The sequence below is a fragment of the Abramis brama genome (assembly GCF_963993115.1).
Source record: "Abramis brama genome assembly, chromosome: 3".
Taxonomy (NCBI): Eukaryota; Metazoa; Chordata; class Actinopteri; order Cypriniformes; family Leuciscidae; genus Abramis; species Abramis brama.
This window is the reverse complement of record NC_139965.1, coordinates 38564239-38579974: the sequence shown is the minus strand read 5'-3', so window position 1 is coordinate 38579974 and position 15736 is coordinate 38564239. Positions and strand designations below refer to the sequence as shown.

At 37.3% G+C, this 15736-nt stretch overlaps 1 protein-coding gene across 1 annotated transcript in view; it reads right to left on the bottom strand.

The window, feature by feature from the left end:
* The window catches only part of b4galnt4b (beta-1,4-N-acetyl-galactosaminyl transferase 4b), a 121416-nt gene that overhangs the window by 15268 nt on the left and 90412 nt on the right, over window positions 1-15736 (bottom strand). Inside the window, exon 10 of the mRNA XM_084108491.1 lies at window positions 5648-5714. Within this exon, the coding sequence (XP_083964617.1) occupies window positions 5648-5714 (67 nt within the window). The remainder of the gene's footprint in view (window positions 1-5647; window positions 5715-15736) is intronic.

Sequence of the window (15736 nt, the reverse complement as noted above, 5' to 3'; positions counted from 1 at the left end):
AATTTTCATTTTAAAGTGAAGTATCCCTTTAAAGTAATAATCCTTAGTGTGTGGGCTTGCTTGACATAGGTTTGTGCTGCCCTTCGTTGACTGTATCTCTGAAAGTCTATTTATTGTGTGTAGTGTGTTGTGTGTAGTTTGCTAGTTGGTGTTCTATGTTTACTTCTTTTTTTTTTTTAAATGCTGACTAAACGAGCTCTGCTACAAAAATTCCTATGTATCTGTATAGCTGTACCGGTACAAATGGCAAATAAACTTTCTATCTATCTATCTAACTGAAATGATCAAATACCTAAATTAAAACATAACCAATATTTATGGTTAGTTCCTAACTAGAACCCAAGTCTAAATTTAATAACCATTTGAAATTGGAGTCAGACTAAGCACGGAACTAGAATCAAATTGAAATGAAATTATAATAAATTAAGTTAACTTCACAGAAGCGCTGAAAAGACCTACACACATTATACCTCCACCCACGCCATTGGATTCCATTGTTGGGCCGACGGGTGGTCCTAACTTCAGAATGTTGCTGTTTTTACTGCCTTGCTGAGCATAAGAGATGTCTTTTAAAAACATTATTTCAAACTTATGAACAGTGTATATTTATTTACAAAGGAATTACAACCACTGAAAATAATGTATCAAATGTCCTAAAGTTGACAGTTGATGCTCATAGACAGCCGTCAGGAAACAAGATGCTTGTAGATCTTAGATCTTTAATGTACATCTTTACACTAAATCTGGAGCCAGTATAAACCATCAATAAACATGTTACTCTTCAACACCATCCACACCGCTAGGCTTCAAATTCAAAATCCAACCTCCCTCTGGGAAACCTAATTTCTGGTTGGATCAGTTTAATTTAATTTTATTATTATTATTTTTTTGTATGGACACTTCCCTAAGGCATAAAGAGATGCAACCAGGCTCACACACACTTTCCGTGCTTTAAGACAATCCCTTAGAGATCAGTCTATGGGCACTGAAGCATGCAGGTGTGTGTGTGTGTGTGTGTGTGTGTGAGAGGGAGACTATATTCATTATGGCTTTTCTCCTGACATTATGAGAACTCACAACAGTGTCTGCTCAGCTAGCCGCTGATGAAAACACACTTTAATTAGTCTTATCAATCTACTGCAATTATTTTACTGGGCAAGTATAAGTTGTAGTCTATCAGTCAAGTTATAGTCTGTCTACACTGATGCTAGAAATGCTGAAAGAAAGCACGTGGTACTGACAGAGGGATGAAAAGAGAGAGCATAAAGGGATAGCCTAGAGAGTAACATCCAATATGAAGACAAAGAACAAAGAGATGGAGCAGAGTTGTGCCATTATAGGCTAAAGACTGCAGGCTTTGACTGATGTGTCCGTTGATGCTGTTGAAGTTTTAAAGCTTTAGTCATAGGCCATATGGCTTTATTGATTATTGAACAGACACATAACAAGCAAATTTAATTGGAGATAAAATAGAATAAAATCTCAAACAAACTTTCTTCTATTTTGTCTCTGCATTTCTCCTCTTTCTAACTTGCAAATATTACAAATATTGTTGGCTCTTGTAAGTCGCTTTGGATAAAAGTGTCTGCTAAATGCATGTAAATGCATTTGTCCTATTGTTCATAATTTGCAGATATTTTATCTTATTTTTGAATAATAAAGATAAAATAACGAAAACTGGGCAATACCCTTAAAGGGATAACTTTGTATTTTATCTACTCCTAGTAGGTTCATATTAGTACCTTAGAGTACAAAGACATCACTTTAAAGGGGTCATGATATGATAAATCAAATTTGCCTTGATCTTTTGACATATACTGTAAGAGGTATTTGTTCCATTAAAACATCCTATAAGTTTCATAGCTTAAAGACATTTTAAGCTATGAAACTTTGTTTCATTACAAACAAAGCATTTTTTTAATCAAGCTCCCAAAACAGATTTTTTTATATATTGTGGGATTTGTGATATTACACGGGCAAATACATTTGCATATGACAGCCTCCAGAGCAAGACATCGATTAATAGCTTTACATCATTGCACCATAGGTCCCACCCACTGGCATCCAGTCGCTTAACGGCTGACACTTGCCTACACAGGATGTGAGCGTTGCATTAAAAGCAAATAGAACCCATTATAATCACTGATGCTGTCTACACGGGATACAGTTGCTATACAGATGCTTTCTCATGCACCACCCACTTGAGTCTGCTGACAAGAGGACAAAAGGAAGAGTAAATGGAAGCGTAATGATGGGTTCAGACCACACGATATCAGCCTGATTTTGGCACAATCCATTTGACGTAAGTTGTTGTGGAGGTTCATAAACGACAATGGCCTTCGTGATGCAAGAATGATCGTTTCATCTCGTATAGTGTGTCATAGTGGACGCTTCACGACATGACAACGGGTTCCATCACATCTGTGACGTTGACCAATATGAGCACAGAATATCTTCCTTACACAGCTTTCAAACACAGCAAAACAAAAGAGTAACGATTGTATTGATGATGCTAGGTGGAATTATGCAATGGAGGAAAGGTTCATGGAGCTATGGCAACAATTCTCCTACCTATATGATGTTTTCTCCAGGGACTACCACGCAAATTATACCGGAAGAATTTCAGCAACCTGGTGAGAACTGGAATTAGCATTAGGCTAGTACAACTAATGTTTGTCTATGCTCTTGTGAAGTCAATCGCTAGTTCTGCCTTCTCGATGACATCACGTATGTCGTTAAAGACGGCTAGCGATGATTGGTCGGGGAGCAATATGAAGTCTGACATGATTCTTGTCAATGACACAAAAATTTAGTAGTCAAAATTGCATAATCTGACACAGTGACTATCGTAACAGACAAAGTATTGTTTAGTTTATACCTGGCACAAAGGAATGTTCAATTTGACGTGTCTTGTTTAAACAGCTAATACATTAATTTCTGTGGAGATATACCCGAAGGATACCACTGCCAGGAAAAAGTGTTTTTATTATTGGTGTAATGGATTGAGTAAGAGGATTGTATGTTTGTTCAGAGAATTTGACTGCAGATTGTTTTGTAAATGAGGCACAGTGTAATGGAGAGTTCGCAAAGAAAATGTTGTTGACAAACGAAGCAGCCGACTGTATTGGATCTGGAAAATTCTAAAGAAAGGTAAACAGATAAATAAAAATATACTGATAAAACAAAATGGTACAAATAAAGTGCAGCACATGCATACAGTGACTGTGGCATCTTTAAGTATAGGAAAATTAACAAAACATTTCAGTGCATAGAAGAGCAAATAGATGATAAACTTAGTGTATAAACTTCTTATTCGATTCATATTAATAATAACAGAGGAAAATGTAATGAAATGAAAATGGGTTACGTATGTGTCATGTCGTTGATGCAATGGGAAGCCTTCAGAGCGTGCAGGTGTCTGAACCACGTGTGCTACATGTCAAGCTCTGATTGGTCATGGACGATGCCACATGACTACGTGTACGTGACTACATTTATATAAGGCGCCTGCATAATTGTCATTCAGATTCGATTGTCTGAAGAAGCCGCACGGGCATAATTGAAGTATGGCAACACGACGCATCGCCTCCTTCCCATCTCAGGGAACCGGGTTATGTACGTAACCCTGAGAAGTTCCCTTTCGAGGAAACCTCGATGATGCATCATGTTGTAGACACAATGGGAACGTCAATGACCATGCCACCATACTGAGAGGATGCCTGCATCACAGATGTGAAAGTTGCACAAGCACCAACTGTAGTTTAGGAATGGGACAACCCAACAGCACTTGAGAGCCCAGGGTTGACCAAACATCCACAACATAAAACCTGATGAATGTGTGCGGAAAGGACCAGCTTGCCGCAGCACAAACATCTTGCAAAGACGCACCCCTTGCCAGCGCCATTGAGGCAGCCACACTCTGGATAAAATCATCCTTCACACCTAGAGGCAGAGCAAGACCACGCACCTCATAGGCCACAGAGAGACCGCATTTGAGACTCAATGAGAAATAGCTTGTTTGGAAGCGGTGGAACCTCGGTCACCAAAACATACAAAGAGTTGATCAGTCATAAGCCACTGGCCTGAACAGTGGACATTTGTTTTAAGGGCCCGGACTGGACAAAACTTCTTCAGTCTCTCTTGTTCTGGAGTATCAAACAGGGGAGAAGGATTGGAGAACAACAGGATGGAAGGGAGATGAAGGCACTTTTAGGATGTAATTTGGCCTAGGATGCAAAATCACCTTAACTAGTTCGGGGGCAAAACCGAAACAGGACTCTGCAACTGAGAGGGCGATGAACAAGACCACTTTAAGGGTCAAAAACTTCTCAGAAACTGACTCTAAGGGTTCAAAGAGAGTATCCAGCAACCCTTCCAATACAATTGACTGTGGTTTGCAAAAGGCCTATGCAGAGTACTGCGTGAGAAAAAAAAATTAAGTTTACAGTTCCAGTGACAGTACTATATTACACTACTATATATGATGTTGAATATAATGTAGAATAATACAATGGGAGAATATTTGTGGGTCCTGATAGTAATAAAATATTAATATTATTATTTTAAGAATTATAAAGTAATAATAAAAAAAAATCTTCTTTATTTAAAATATCGCGATAGTATCGTATCACAAATTCAGTATTGTGATTTGTATTGAATCGTGACATGAGTGTATTGTTACACCCCTAATGATCAATATAATGTAGATGTAATAAAAACTAAATAAAAAAATGTAATTAAAAGAAACGTTTATAAATGATAATGAAATGAAAAATTATGAAAAAAAAAAACACAAAGCAAATGGAAGGGAGACTGGTTCATGAAGGTTCACCATATACTCTATCTCTTGTTAATAGAGCAGAAAGACAGTCAAAGTTAAACTTCTCCCTCTGGAGATCTCCCTCCATCTGCATCTCCCAGATGGCATGACTAGAGAGAGAAAAAGAGTGTGTCTGTGTGCCTTACATACGGTGCGGTCTTCCTTAAGGGAGTGGTCTGCGTGATTAATGATTAGGACACTCCGGAGTTGGCTCCGTACTCTCCGGTGAGCTGTGTGGGATGGCGGTGGAAGCTAATGCACACCCCCCTCTCCCTCAGCTTGTTAAGTATAGTAAGGATTTAATCGAAAAATTGCTTTCGTCTCAAATAATTATGTAAACGAAGCAAAGGAGGGCCATGGGGATTGTCTTTCTTCTTCCCCTCCCTCTCTCACTTTGTGTCGCTACTTCCTCTTAAAAGCATGTGTAAATTAAAGTCAGTTCCCTTGATGAATAGCAGTAATTTGAAGGGGAGCGTGTGAACATATGTAATGCTTGATAAGACGATAGGCAAAGGAGTACAACGTACATGCTGACTGTCACAGCAAACACAGGAGGCTCAGGGGAAAGTGTTTTCTGGTGATTACCTAGTTGCCACTGCCTCCATTTAAATGTAAGTGCAATGTCACTTTTCACACAAACAGCAGAACTGCAGAAGCTGTGATGTTCAGAGGCTGTGAATGTGAACTGCAATATTCAGATATGATTGCAAATGGCAGAGTCTGCAAATGTTACTCTTGAGAATTCATTCCATTTTCTGTTTTATCTTCCCTGAAACATGTGCATGTATATTTAGCATGAAAAAATATCTAAAAGGAAGGAGGATTTACCTGTGTACAACGAGATATAAGCTGAGTCAATGACATCATACTTCTGCCCAGGAAGGAAAGGTCTCCACTGCAAGAGAAGAGACGGACAAAGAGGAGTAAAGGAGAGAAAAGTCTGCTGGGGCAAATTCACAAATCAGTTTCGACACTTTGCGATACAGGATTTCAGGGCAAAATAAATGCCTTATTCCAGGGCGCTTTATTCCACCTGGAATTCAGTAAAATTCCAATAAAAATAAAAATGTTCATAAAATTAATCATTCACTAACCACCTGCCATCCAGATTACCAGATACTAAAAATGAAATAAATAAAATAAATAAAACTAATATTTCTTTAATATTTAAAAATTATAATTTTATTTATTCATTAACCACCTGCAATCAATTTTAAAAAATAAATTCAATTAATAAAATCTATTTTTACTTTGAAATTCTTGTGAGAAGTCACTCTTCTTCTTTTTTTTTTTTTTGGAAACAGTTATTCATCAAATAATGATTAAAACTGGGTATATGTTGATTCATGGTGCCTCGATAGCAGGATACTGGCAGGTGATGTTGTACAGTTCCAATAAAGTATGGTCTGAAATAGTACCATACAAAGGACAGATTTACATTATATGGTTCAAGTGACCCAATTCCGATTTTTTCCCTCCCATGTGGCACAGATCGGATATGACCCAAGAACATGTAAGCAGGACAATACGTGCGTTTGCGAAGATACATGCATTTGCGCCTGCCATGAAAGTGGACAGATCAGATATTCCCCTGTCAATGCGGGTCATCCGTCACTGAAAAAGCGATGGTGGCGAATGACGTCAATTCAGGTGGACACCATCTGTGATCACATGACTCTTTTCAATGCCCAGGCTGCAACAAGGGCACTCCTCTCGTTCTCCGCCTTAAGAGACCAATGTTTTGCTGACCTCTGAAGATGGTGCAGAAAGCTAAAGCTTGTATTGTCATTTAGTCTGTGTACATTGCAAATCACAATGTTTTTACTTCCTTTTCGTCCTAAGCTTTACCGGGTCAGTTCGTCTACCTTGGCTTGTTTTTTGTATAGTGTATTATGTATGCCAAGTGTAAAGTGTAAATGCAGATATCGGATATGGGTCAGTTTTAAAAGAATATGTAAGCTGGATATAGTCAACAAATCGGAATTTGGCATCAAAACCTCTAGAGCAAATGCAGGCATTTTGTGTTTAGCACAGACTTTTGCCATATTTGTGGCATTTACATAATTCATTTAGTGAATCGAGAGCTTAAATAATGCAGACAGCGAAGGCAAAGCAGGCACAATTCATTTTTAGAGAATCCCCCTCCATCCTCACTGTCTTTCTGCTTTCACCTTCACAATGCTCTGGGACGACACTGGCTCTCGAAATAGATGGGATACAGACACATAGCAATTTTTCTAAAGAGGCTCTACAATTACAACATCACTTCTTGGCCATTCTTACGCAAGAGGTCAATTTAGCAATCACATAACAAAAAACTCTTATCACACTGATCTTTAGAATCACACACTTCCACTCTTTCATTCACACACCAATGCTACACTACACAACAGCTTTCAGCATTTCAGACTGTACAGTTGAACAAAGTAGGGGGAAGAGATACAGAGAGAAAAAGAGAACAAAGAGAGGAGAAAATATGAGAGAAATTCATTTGAATTTAGAGCAGTTTGATGTCGACATTGCTTATAGTTTGACAGTTCCAGGCCCAGAAAATGGTACATAACAGAGAAGCAGTGTCTATCAAACTCACTGTCTTTGCATACTAATCGTCACAAGCGCACACTCAAAATATGAGCATTTAGAAAGATTATTTGACTCAATTATGAATTCGCTGATTTATTTGACAGTCGAGGAATCTTGAGAAAGACTCCGGTTAAGTGCCAGAATCAAACATGTAATAGACGTACCCTTACTTTTAACACACTGATGAGGGTTAGTTTTGGACAACACAACATAAACATCCACACACCTGAATCAGTTTTCTTCAGTGTTTAGTATTCACCCTGTTGTTCTGCACAGCTTGTGTTTCTCAAGGTCAGATTTGCCTTTCGGGAATCGATGGAGTGCAGTTACAGCACAATGTCAGATCTGAGAAGTCACAGATGCCTGTTTGCCCCCAGTGACATAATACACACACGCGCACATACACAAATATATCCATGCAAACAATCATGCACACACCAACAAATACACCTATACTGTAAGCAGTATTACACACTGATCAAGGAGATAGGCAGCCAACACTGTCCTTTATCACTGTCTATATAACTAAAAAAATCTTTAGTAACACTTTAGAATAAGGTTCCATTTGTCAAAATTAGTTAACTACATTAGTTAACATGAACTAACAACAAAAAACACTTATTTTTCTTGGTTCATGTTAATTTCAACATGTACGAATACATTACTAAAATCAAAAGCTATAACTGTAAATATTATTCAATGGACCTGAGCTACTGTAACATTAACTAAAAATGAACATTGTATTATTATTAACTAACGTTAACAAAGGTTAAAAAATACAGTACACAAATAACTGTGTTCAGTTAAAGACAGTCTCAAAGCAAAGCTTGCATAATGTTGCACATCTTGCATCAGCTACATATTTATTTCTCCTTTGTATTGACGATGAATAAAATTGAGCCCATTCACTGTTGAGTGGCAGCACCATCCATAATAGTTCCTCCTGCAAATGTCATATTGGATAGTTTCTGGTCAGACTACATCAGACAGGCTTTATTAGATCTCTTTGTCCTTACAAAGCCTGGGGATTCTGTTAAAATGCTAATCAGCCTCAGAATAACTCTCAAAGCAACCATGAAAAGTTTAAGCACATATGCACATCACAGAGGTTATCCTACCTTTTCTGATTTAATAGCTGAAACTGGGGGGAAAGGGGAATCTTAACGTTGCAGTGAGCCTAAAAACATAGAACATCTAAAGCATCTCGAGTCAACTCGACAGTCTAGCTCACTGCACTTTTGTTAATAAATGAATTTCTGTGTTTGCCACAGATAATTAGCTGTTTTTGCTTTTTGGTGTCTGGTCCCTGTTGACCCTCTAGCTGAGAATACCTCCAAGTTCAATGAATTTATTCATTGGGCTCCTCTCATGTCTTTGAACATCCTATTCGCTCTGCAGTGAACATTAAATAAGATGTGAAACACAGATGCGTCATCTTGGGCCTTCTTTGCCTCCAGGCACTGAAAGTTGTGCAGTGCGGATTTGGGTGAAAAAAATAATAATAATAAGTGATAAAAAGTTGTGCAGGAGTGACAGCTTTTTTATGGTCACATTAGCATTGTGAGTAGATAAGTGAGTTAAAGCAGAGCCATAGAGAGAAAAGAGTTGCGACACTCCCATAGACCTCCGTTGTAAAAAATGGCGGCGCTTTTAACCGCCTACTTCCGGGATTTGAAGATCGGAATAGTTCCAAACACTGTCATTTGGGCGTTGGACACCATTCACTTACATTGCTGCGCGTCGAGTTGTTCCAGAGTTAAGTTGCTGAAATATCGACCACTTTTGAATTGTCAACTGTCTATATTGTTTCAGAGGCCCTTTGCGATGCTTATACTGGTCTTCATTTGTACATGCACAGCGTAATTATTTATATTTTATGTTGGTTGTTTCAACCAATTTTCAAGCACTGCCTGCTAGCTAGTTAGCTAGCGCGACTTCGTCAGCTGTGACAGTAAGAGTTCGGTAATGAATCGCTGCCACCTTTATAGCAACTTTTATTTAATTAAATTTTTTGGGATATACTAACTTTTCATTATGTTTTATTGTCTTGAGTGAAGCGGCTTGTGAGAACAATGCTGGACCTCTAGGATTGTTATGGCCATCACCAGTCCTGTCTGTTTCATGGATTACCTGCCCCTGGTTTTTGTTTTTCTTGTTCACACACACTCACACAAGCACACATTTTTGTTGTCTGTCATTGTTTAATAAAAAATATTTTATTTGAAAACCTTCATTTGTATCAGCCATGCTTACATTCGTTTTTAATCTGTTATAGTTTTGATAACGTGTATGGCTTAATCTTAAAATAATATTCTCTTAACATGATAATGTTTCACGTTGTGGTCCTGGGGGCGGCCACTTTCATCAGAAGAAGTGAGCTAGCTTCTAAGCGATTTCTGAACGGACCGCCACGGCAGACCTCTTTGCGTGATCACGAAGGTACAAGGTCTAATGGCTGAATCCAAATTTATAAACAAAATCACGGGAATCAATAGCCTAATACAGCCCAGTTGTGCTAAAATAAATATCATGAGATGTCTATCATCAGATGAATGATATGGAAAAGTTAAGTTAGAGCCGCTAAAGCCAGTGCTACTACCCATGCGAACATGAACACTAAGCTTTTCCCTCCAAAAATATAGCCTAAAACTTATCTCCAAATGCAAAACTGACATTAACAAAATGCAATAACAGCTGAAAAAGTACTTGGGTGTGTGTTTTATTTTATATTTACCGTTCAATAATGCAATCGCTGCTGTCTGTCCCATAGAAGAACATGACAGCCAGCGTATGTTTTGGAACTATTGGGGCTTACATGAACCATGTGACAGCCATAGCGGCGACATCAAAGAGTGTCGCAACTCTTTCTCTCTATGGCTCTGAGTTAAAGATAAAAAAAAATAAAAAAAATGTCTCTAAGACTAGCAGGAAAGACGTAACAATTCAGCTGACAGTCTTTGAGCAGAAGTGAAAAATCTATAGACAATGACACCAAATCCTTTCTTTCCAATTAACAGCTCCACTATCTGTACTCTGTTCTGATTGTCCAGTCAATTGTGTGAAATAAAAGGGTCAAACCAACTGAATTAATCAGTTGTCTACTTTGTTCTTTTGTTCGACTGACATTAGATTAAGTTCTACATTCTTATTAATTTATCTAAATATTATATCATAAAGCAACAAAGTGATCTAGGGGTCATGAATTAAGTTTACAAATGAGGCTGCTATTCTAAGAAGCATCATAATATGCAGAGATGAGAAAGATTTATGAACCTGAAACATTTATAAATTCACTTTTGTTCTTTAGCCATTATTGATTATACGTTAGATTTATTCATTCAGCAGATGCTTTTATCCAAAGTGATTTAAAAATGAGGAATACTACAAAAAATGCATTGCTATGAAAACAGCAACATGAGAAGTATGGAATGCCAAACCTGACTAAATAAATAAATAAATAAATATATAAATAAATAAATATACAAAGTATTTATACTTTTATTTCCTTATTTGTGTATAATTGTATTTTTTCCCCACTTTTTTTCATTTATTTATTTATTTCCACTTTTATTTATTTTCACATTTATTTATGTATATATGTATTAATGTCTACATTTATTTATTTATTTCTATATTTCTTCCTCTGTATGCTAATGGGGGGGGGGGGGGGTTTACGACAGTCGAGCTCAGAGTGGCAGTGCTGAAGCTTTGAGGCCACAGTGACACTTTATGGTGTGACCAAACCAAACGTAAGAGGTTTGTGGATGTGCCTGGAGGGATGTGCCTGTGTAACAGGGAATGAATGACTTAGAGCCAATATGGCCAAAATTTTATATCACGGTTTATGTCCTTTAATATCACCCTAACTGTATATAGGTTTACCATACATAGGCCTACTCTTTTTTCCGGACATGGCCATAAAATATCAGCCAGATTTCTAAAATGTCTTGGCACACATGAACAGAAGCCGCAGACTCTTTGACATGGAAGTGCGTGAAATTATCCACTATTAATCACATTTCATGTAAATGTGCTGGATGAGGCTGATGAGAGCTTGTGTTTATTGTCGATGAGACTCGCACACCAGCTCAGAACCAGCGCACATTTCACTGTTTAAAGTCTACGCAAGCATAGGCTATTGATCAATGCGTTTGAAACGCGACTGCAAATTCAGTTCACATTTTCTAATTTTACATGCGCAAGATGTGACAGTTCAAATGCTTAAAAATATAACGCATATTCCAAAGATGGTTCTATTAGATAGGCCTACTGATTAATCACACCTTTTAGGCTAAATCATCAATTGGAATTATTCGGGATTACATCAAACAAAAGGAGCATCATGTAAGCACAGCTGAGACACATCTCATGCCATGCATTGTAGATACGTACACAGAAGCTGAGTCATTCCACGAAACCGGTACGATTTGGACTTGTTTTATTTTTTTTACCAAAATGTATTACTACTTTCTGAACACCCCACAACATTAATGATATTTAACTTCCAGAAAAACATTTTTCCACCTCAGGCATCAAATCCCTATTATTATTGGTCATTATTTTAAGATATGGGCACTATTAGTCTTCAACCCCATTATGGACACTGTAGGAGCTCTCTGAATATGATTATAAAATATATTTGTAATGAAATCAACATTTTCCTATAAATCAGATGTCCCTCACACTAATTCAGTAATTGCAAATATAAAAGTTACATAAAATTTCACTCTTATTCTGTATTAAAGCCTGACATGGGCACTTTTTGTGACAGCAACCTCATCATTTTTGACCAAAGATGTGGCTTAACTTCAGAATTTGAACTCCTGGTATTCTTATGATGGCTCTGAACATTTCAGACTGAGTTCAACAAACATTAAATTACTTTTTCATAAACTTAAAAAAGAATTAATAAAAATGTAGGTGTGACGGGGTTGAGACTAGGGTAAGGGGGTTGAAGAGACAAATACAGCTTAATATATAAATAGTTGTTTTTTACTCAAATTCACTGTAAGATTTTCTATAAGCACTGTATTTCATTGTGTAACAAAGAAATACAACAGATATAAATTGCAATTGCAACTGAGTTTTATTGACCTGACTGCAGGAAAAACAAGTAGGCTACCTACATTAGAACATTATAAAATGACTGAATATGACCGTGCTTTTGATGCGTGTGTGTGTGTTTGTGCGTTTTTTTGCATGTGCGCGCGCTTCGTGGCAAAGAAGCAAAGGGGTTGAGTGTGACAGGGTTGTGATTTTTTGCTCAAAATGACCACTGCTCTACATGTAGTGAATAACAGGAGAGCACATGGCATGCATGATATTAAGAAATCATGTATAGGCCTACTGTTGAAATAACAAAAATCATTTTCACAAGTAATAGATTTATATCTTTATTTGATGTAACAGGGTTGAGTCGTTGAGCTTGACAACCATAATATCACAATCCTAAATAAGTTATAGTTATAAAAGAAGGTGGTAACTTGCCTGTGTCTGCACACAATGTTGTTCAGAAGACTTATATGATGTTAATTCCTGTTATTGATGTCTGTCACATAAGGATCTGTTCATTATTTTTATGGGGGGAGAATGATTTGTGTAACGGGGTTTAGGGGTTACTGAGGTACGGAACTAAATAATGCGATTTTAATTAATAATCATGAATTTAATTAGGAAAACAAAAAACCATTACCAGCAAAAAAAGCACAGATATATTCATGGGAATGGCAAAATGTATGGACTTTTTTCTAATTTTATTATTCATATCCCAAGTACACTTTCATAGAAGGCCATGAGGGACATGACAAAGTAGGTGGTGTCAACTGAAAGAAAAAAACAAGATAATTTCTAATATAACTAAATGTATGTCATTATTTTTAAACTTTATTAAAGGAGACATTTTAATTAATACAAAAAGCTTTTAAAAATAAATGTTGGTGACCCAATAGATAAAATACACTTAAAAAGGTCAGAGGGACTCAAATCATACCGGTTTCGTGGAATGACTCATCTAATGCCATTCAGAGTCCGCTTCTGCACGTCCCACATCTGCAGTGCGAAGATGGATTTTGCTGAAACTGATTTTATTTTACTGGTAGGCTAATAGCCATATAGTAGTGCCTTTTTATTCTAACTGAATTGATCGATTAAAATTAAGAACTTGACATAGGCCTAGCTGATGATGCATAGGCCTACTATTTAATAAGTTTTTTTTTTTTAAATGCCCCTGGAAATCAATTTATAGCGGAAATATCACCTCTTTATGGAAAAGTTTGTTCTTATTGCTGTCAACATTGTTTTTGGAAGATATATTAAAAATGCAGTTAGCTTCTGTGTACGTAGCCTATCTACAATGCATGGCATGAGATGCTGTGCTTACATGATGCTCCTTTTGTTTGATTTAATCCCGAATAATTCCAGTTGATGATTTAGCCTAAAACGTGTGATTAATCAGTATCTAAGAGCAGCGTCTTTAGAATATGCGTTATATTTTTAAGCATTTGAATTGTCACATGTTGCGCATGTAAAATTAGAAAATGTGAACTGAATTTGCAGTCGCGTTTCAAACGCATTGATCAATAGCTTGCGTAGACCAGAGACCTGCACGGGTCCGATTTTGTAAATCCGCACCCGCCCGTACCCGCAGTGCTTCAAACCGCATCCGACCCGTTTTCCGACAGCAGCACTAATTAAAATCCGCACCCGACCCGACCCGCTTAAAATAGAACCGACACCCGACCCGCACCCGAAATAAAAATCAGTTTAGCCAATCACATTATAGACACAATTACAAAAATGTTTATTGCCAGGTCATACAGAAGTTATTACATGACAATTAACACAAGGACAACTTCAGCCGAAGCTGTAAAAAGGCCGGTACATGAAGAACATGGCTAACGTTAGCCTACCACAAAACTGAGTAGCCTTATAACATTTTAACAATCGAACAGACGCGGCTACAACACTATGCCACGCAATTTCGTCTAGCCTACATCTGACAATTTTGTCACACCACACATACTTAGCAGTGTTACATTTGAAAAATACTGTTCGATAGAACTGCTTTGTTACCACAGTTATCTGCGTGCTTCCTTGGCGATGAAGTTCCACATCTGCGGCTATCCAACACGAAAATGCATGCAGCAAATAAGCCTTTCACAATATTTTCTTCAGATAACTCCAAATTTCTCCCACACACTGGACTTGATTATTGATGACGTATTGTCGACAACTTTACAATCTCCACTAGCTATTCTTTTCTTCAACTCCTCAGCATCCATCTCGACGACTGCAGATCGCGCGCGCGCGGTATGATTAATTTTTTAAAAAGTGAAAGTAGCCTAGGTAACGTTATAGATTCCTGGGAGGGCGTGGCGCGTGGGCACAAATAAACTGATGTGGATTTTAAATTATTTTATCAACTTGAAATACAGGTATATTTTTGTAGATGTGTTCCAAAAAAATGCATATATTTTTACGTTTGCATGTGATTGTTTTAAACCCGTGTTTAGACCCGTGTTTCCCCCGTGTCCGACCAGACCCGCACCCGTATCCGACACAGCTGGATATTTTTCACCCGTTTGAGCAAAATTTGCGGGTCACCCGTCGGGTAGCCTACTCTTATCAGATGAGTTGATGATTTAGCCTAAGACGTGTGATTAATCAGTATCTAAGAGCAGCGTCTTTAGAATATGCGTTATATTTTTAAGCATTTGAATGGTCACATGTTGCGCATGTAAAATTAGAAAATGTGAACTGAATTTGCAGTCGCGTTTCAAACGCATTGATCAATAGCCTATGCTTGCGTAGACTTTAAACAGCGAAACGTGCGCTGGTTCTGAGCTGGTGTGCGAGTCTCATCGACAATAAACACAAGCTCTCATCAGCCTCATCCAGCACATTTACATGAAATGTGATTAATAGTGGATAATTTCACGCGCTTCCGTGTTATTTTATTTCCACTTTCCTGCTATTTTGGTAATCATATTTAACACAAAGCTAAATTTAGTTTAGGAGAAATACATATATAATAAAAAAGTGTGGAATATTAAAGGGGATAAATAGTTAAACAAATTAAATAATGTTAAATAATGTTAACTACAAAAATAACATTTATATGGAAGGGGGAGAGAGACAGGGAGCAACAACATTGTTATCAAAGGGGCTTGTATGGAAATGTATTAAATTATGTATTAAAAATATATTAATTTTATACAAAGTATGTTTTTACTTAGTTTTTACTTAGCTATGTTTTTACTTTACTTAGTTTGCCCCTCTCAAGCAGGAAGAACACAAAATTATCTAATCAATTTGAATCTATTTGTTTTCTATTCC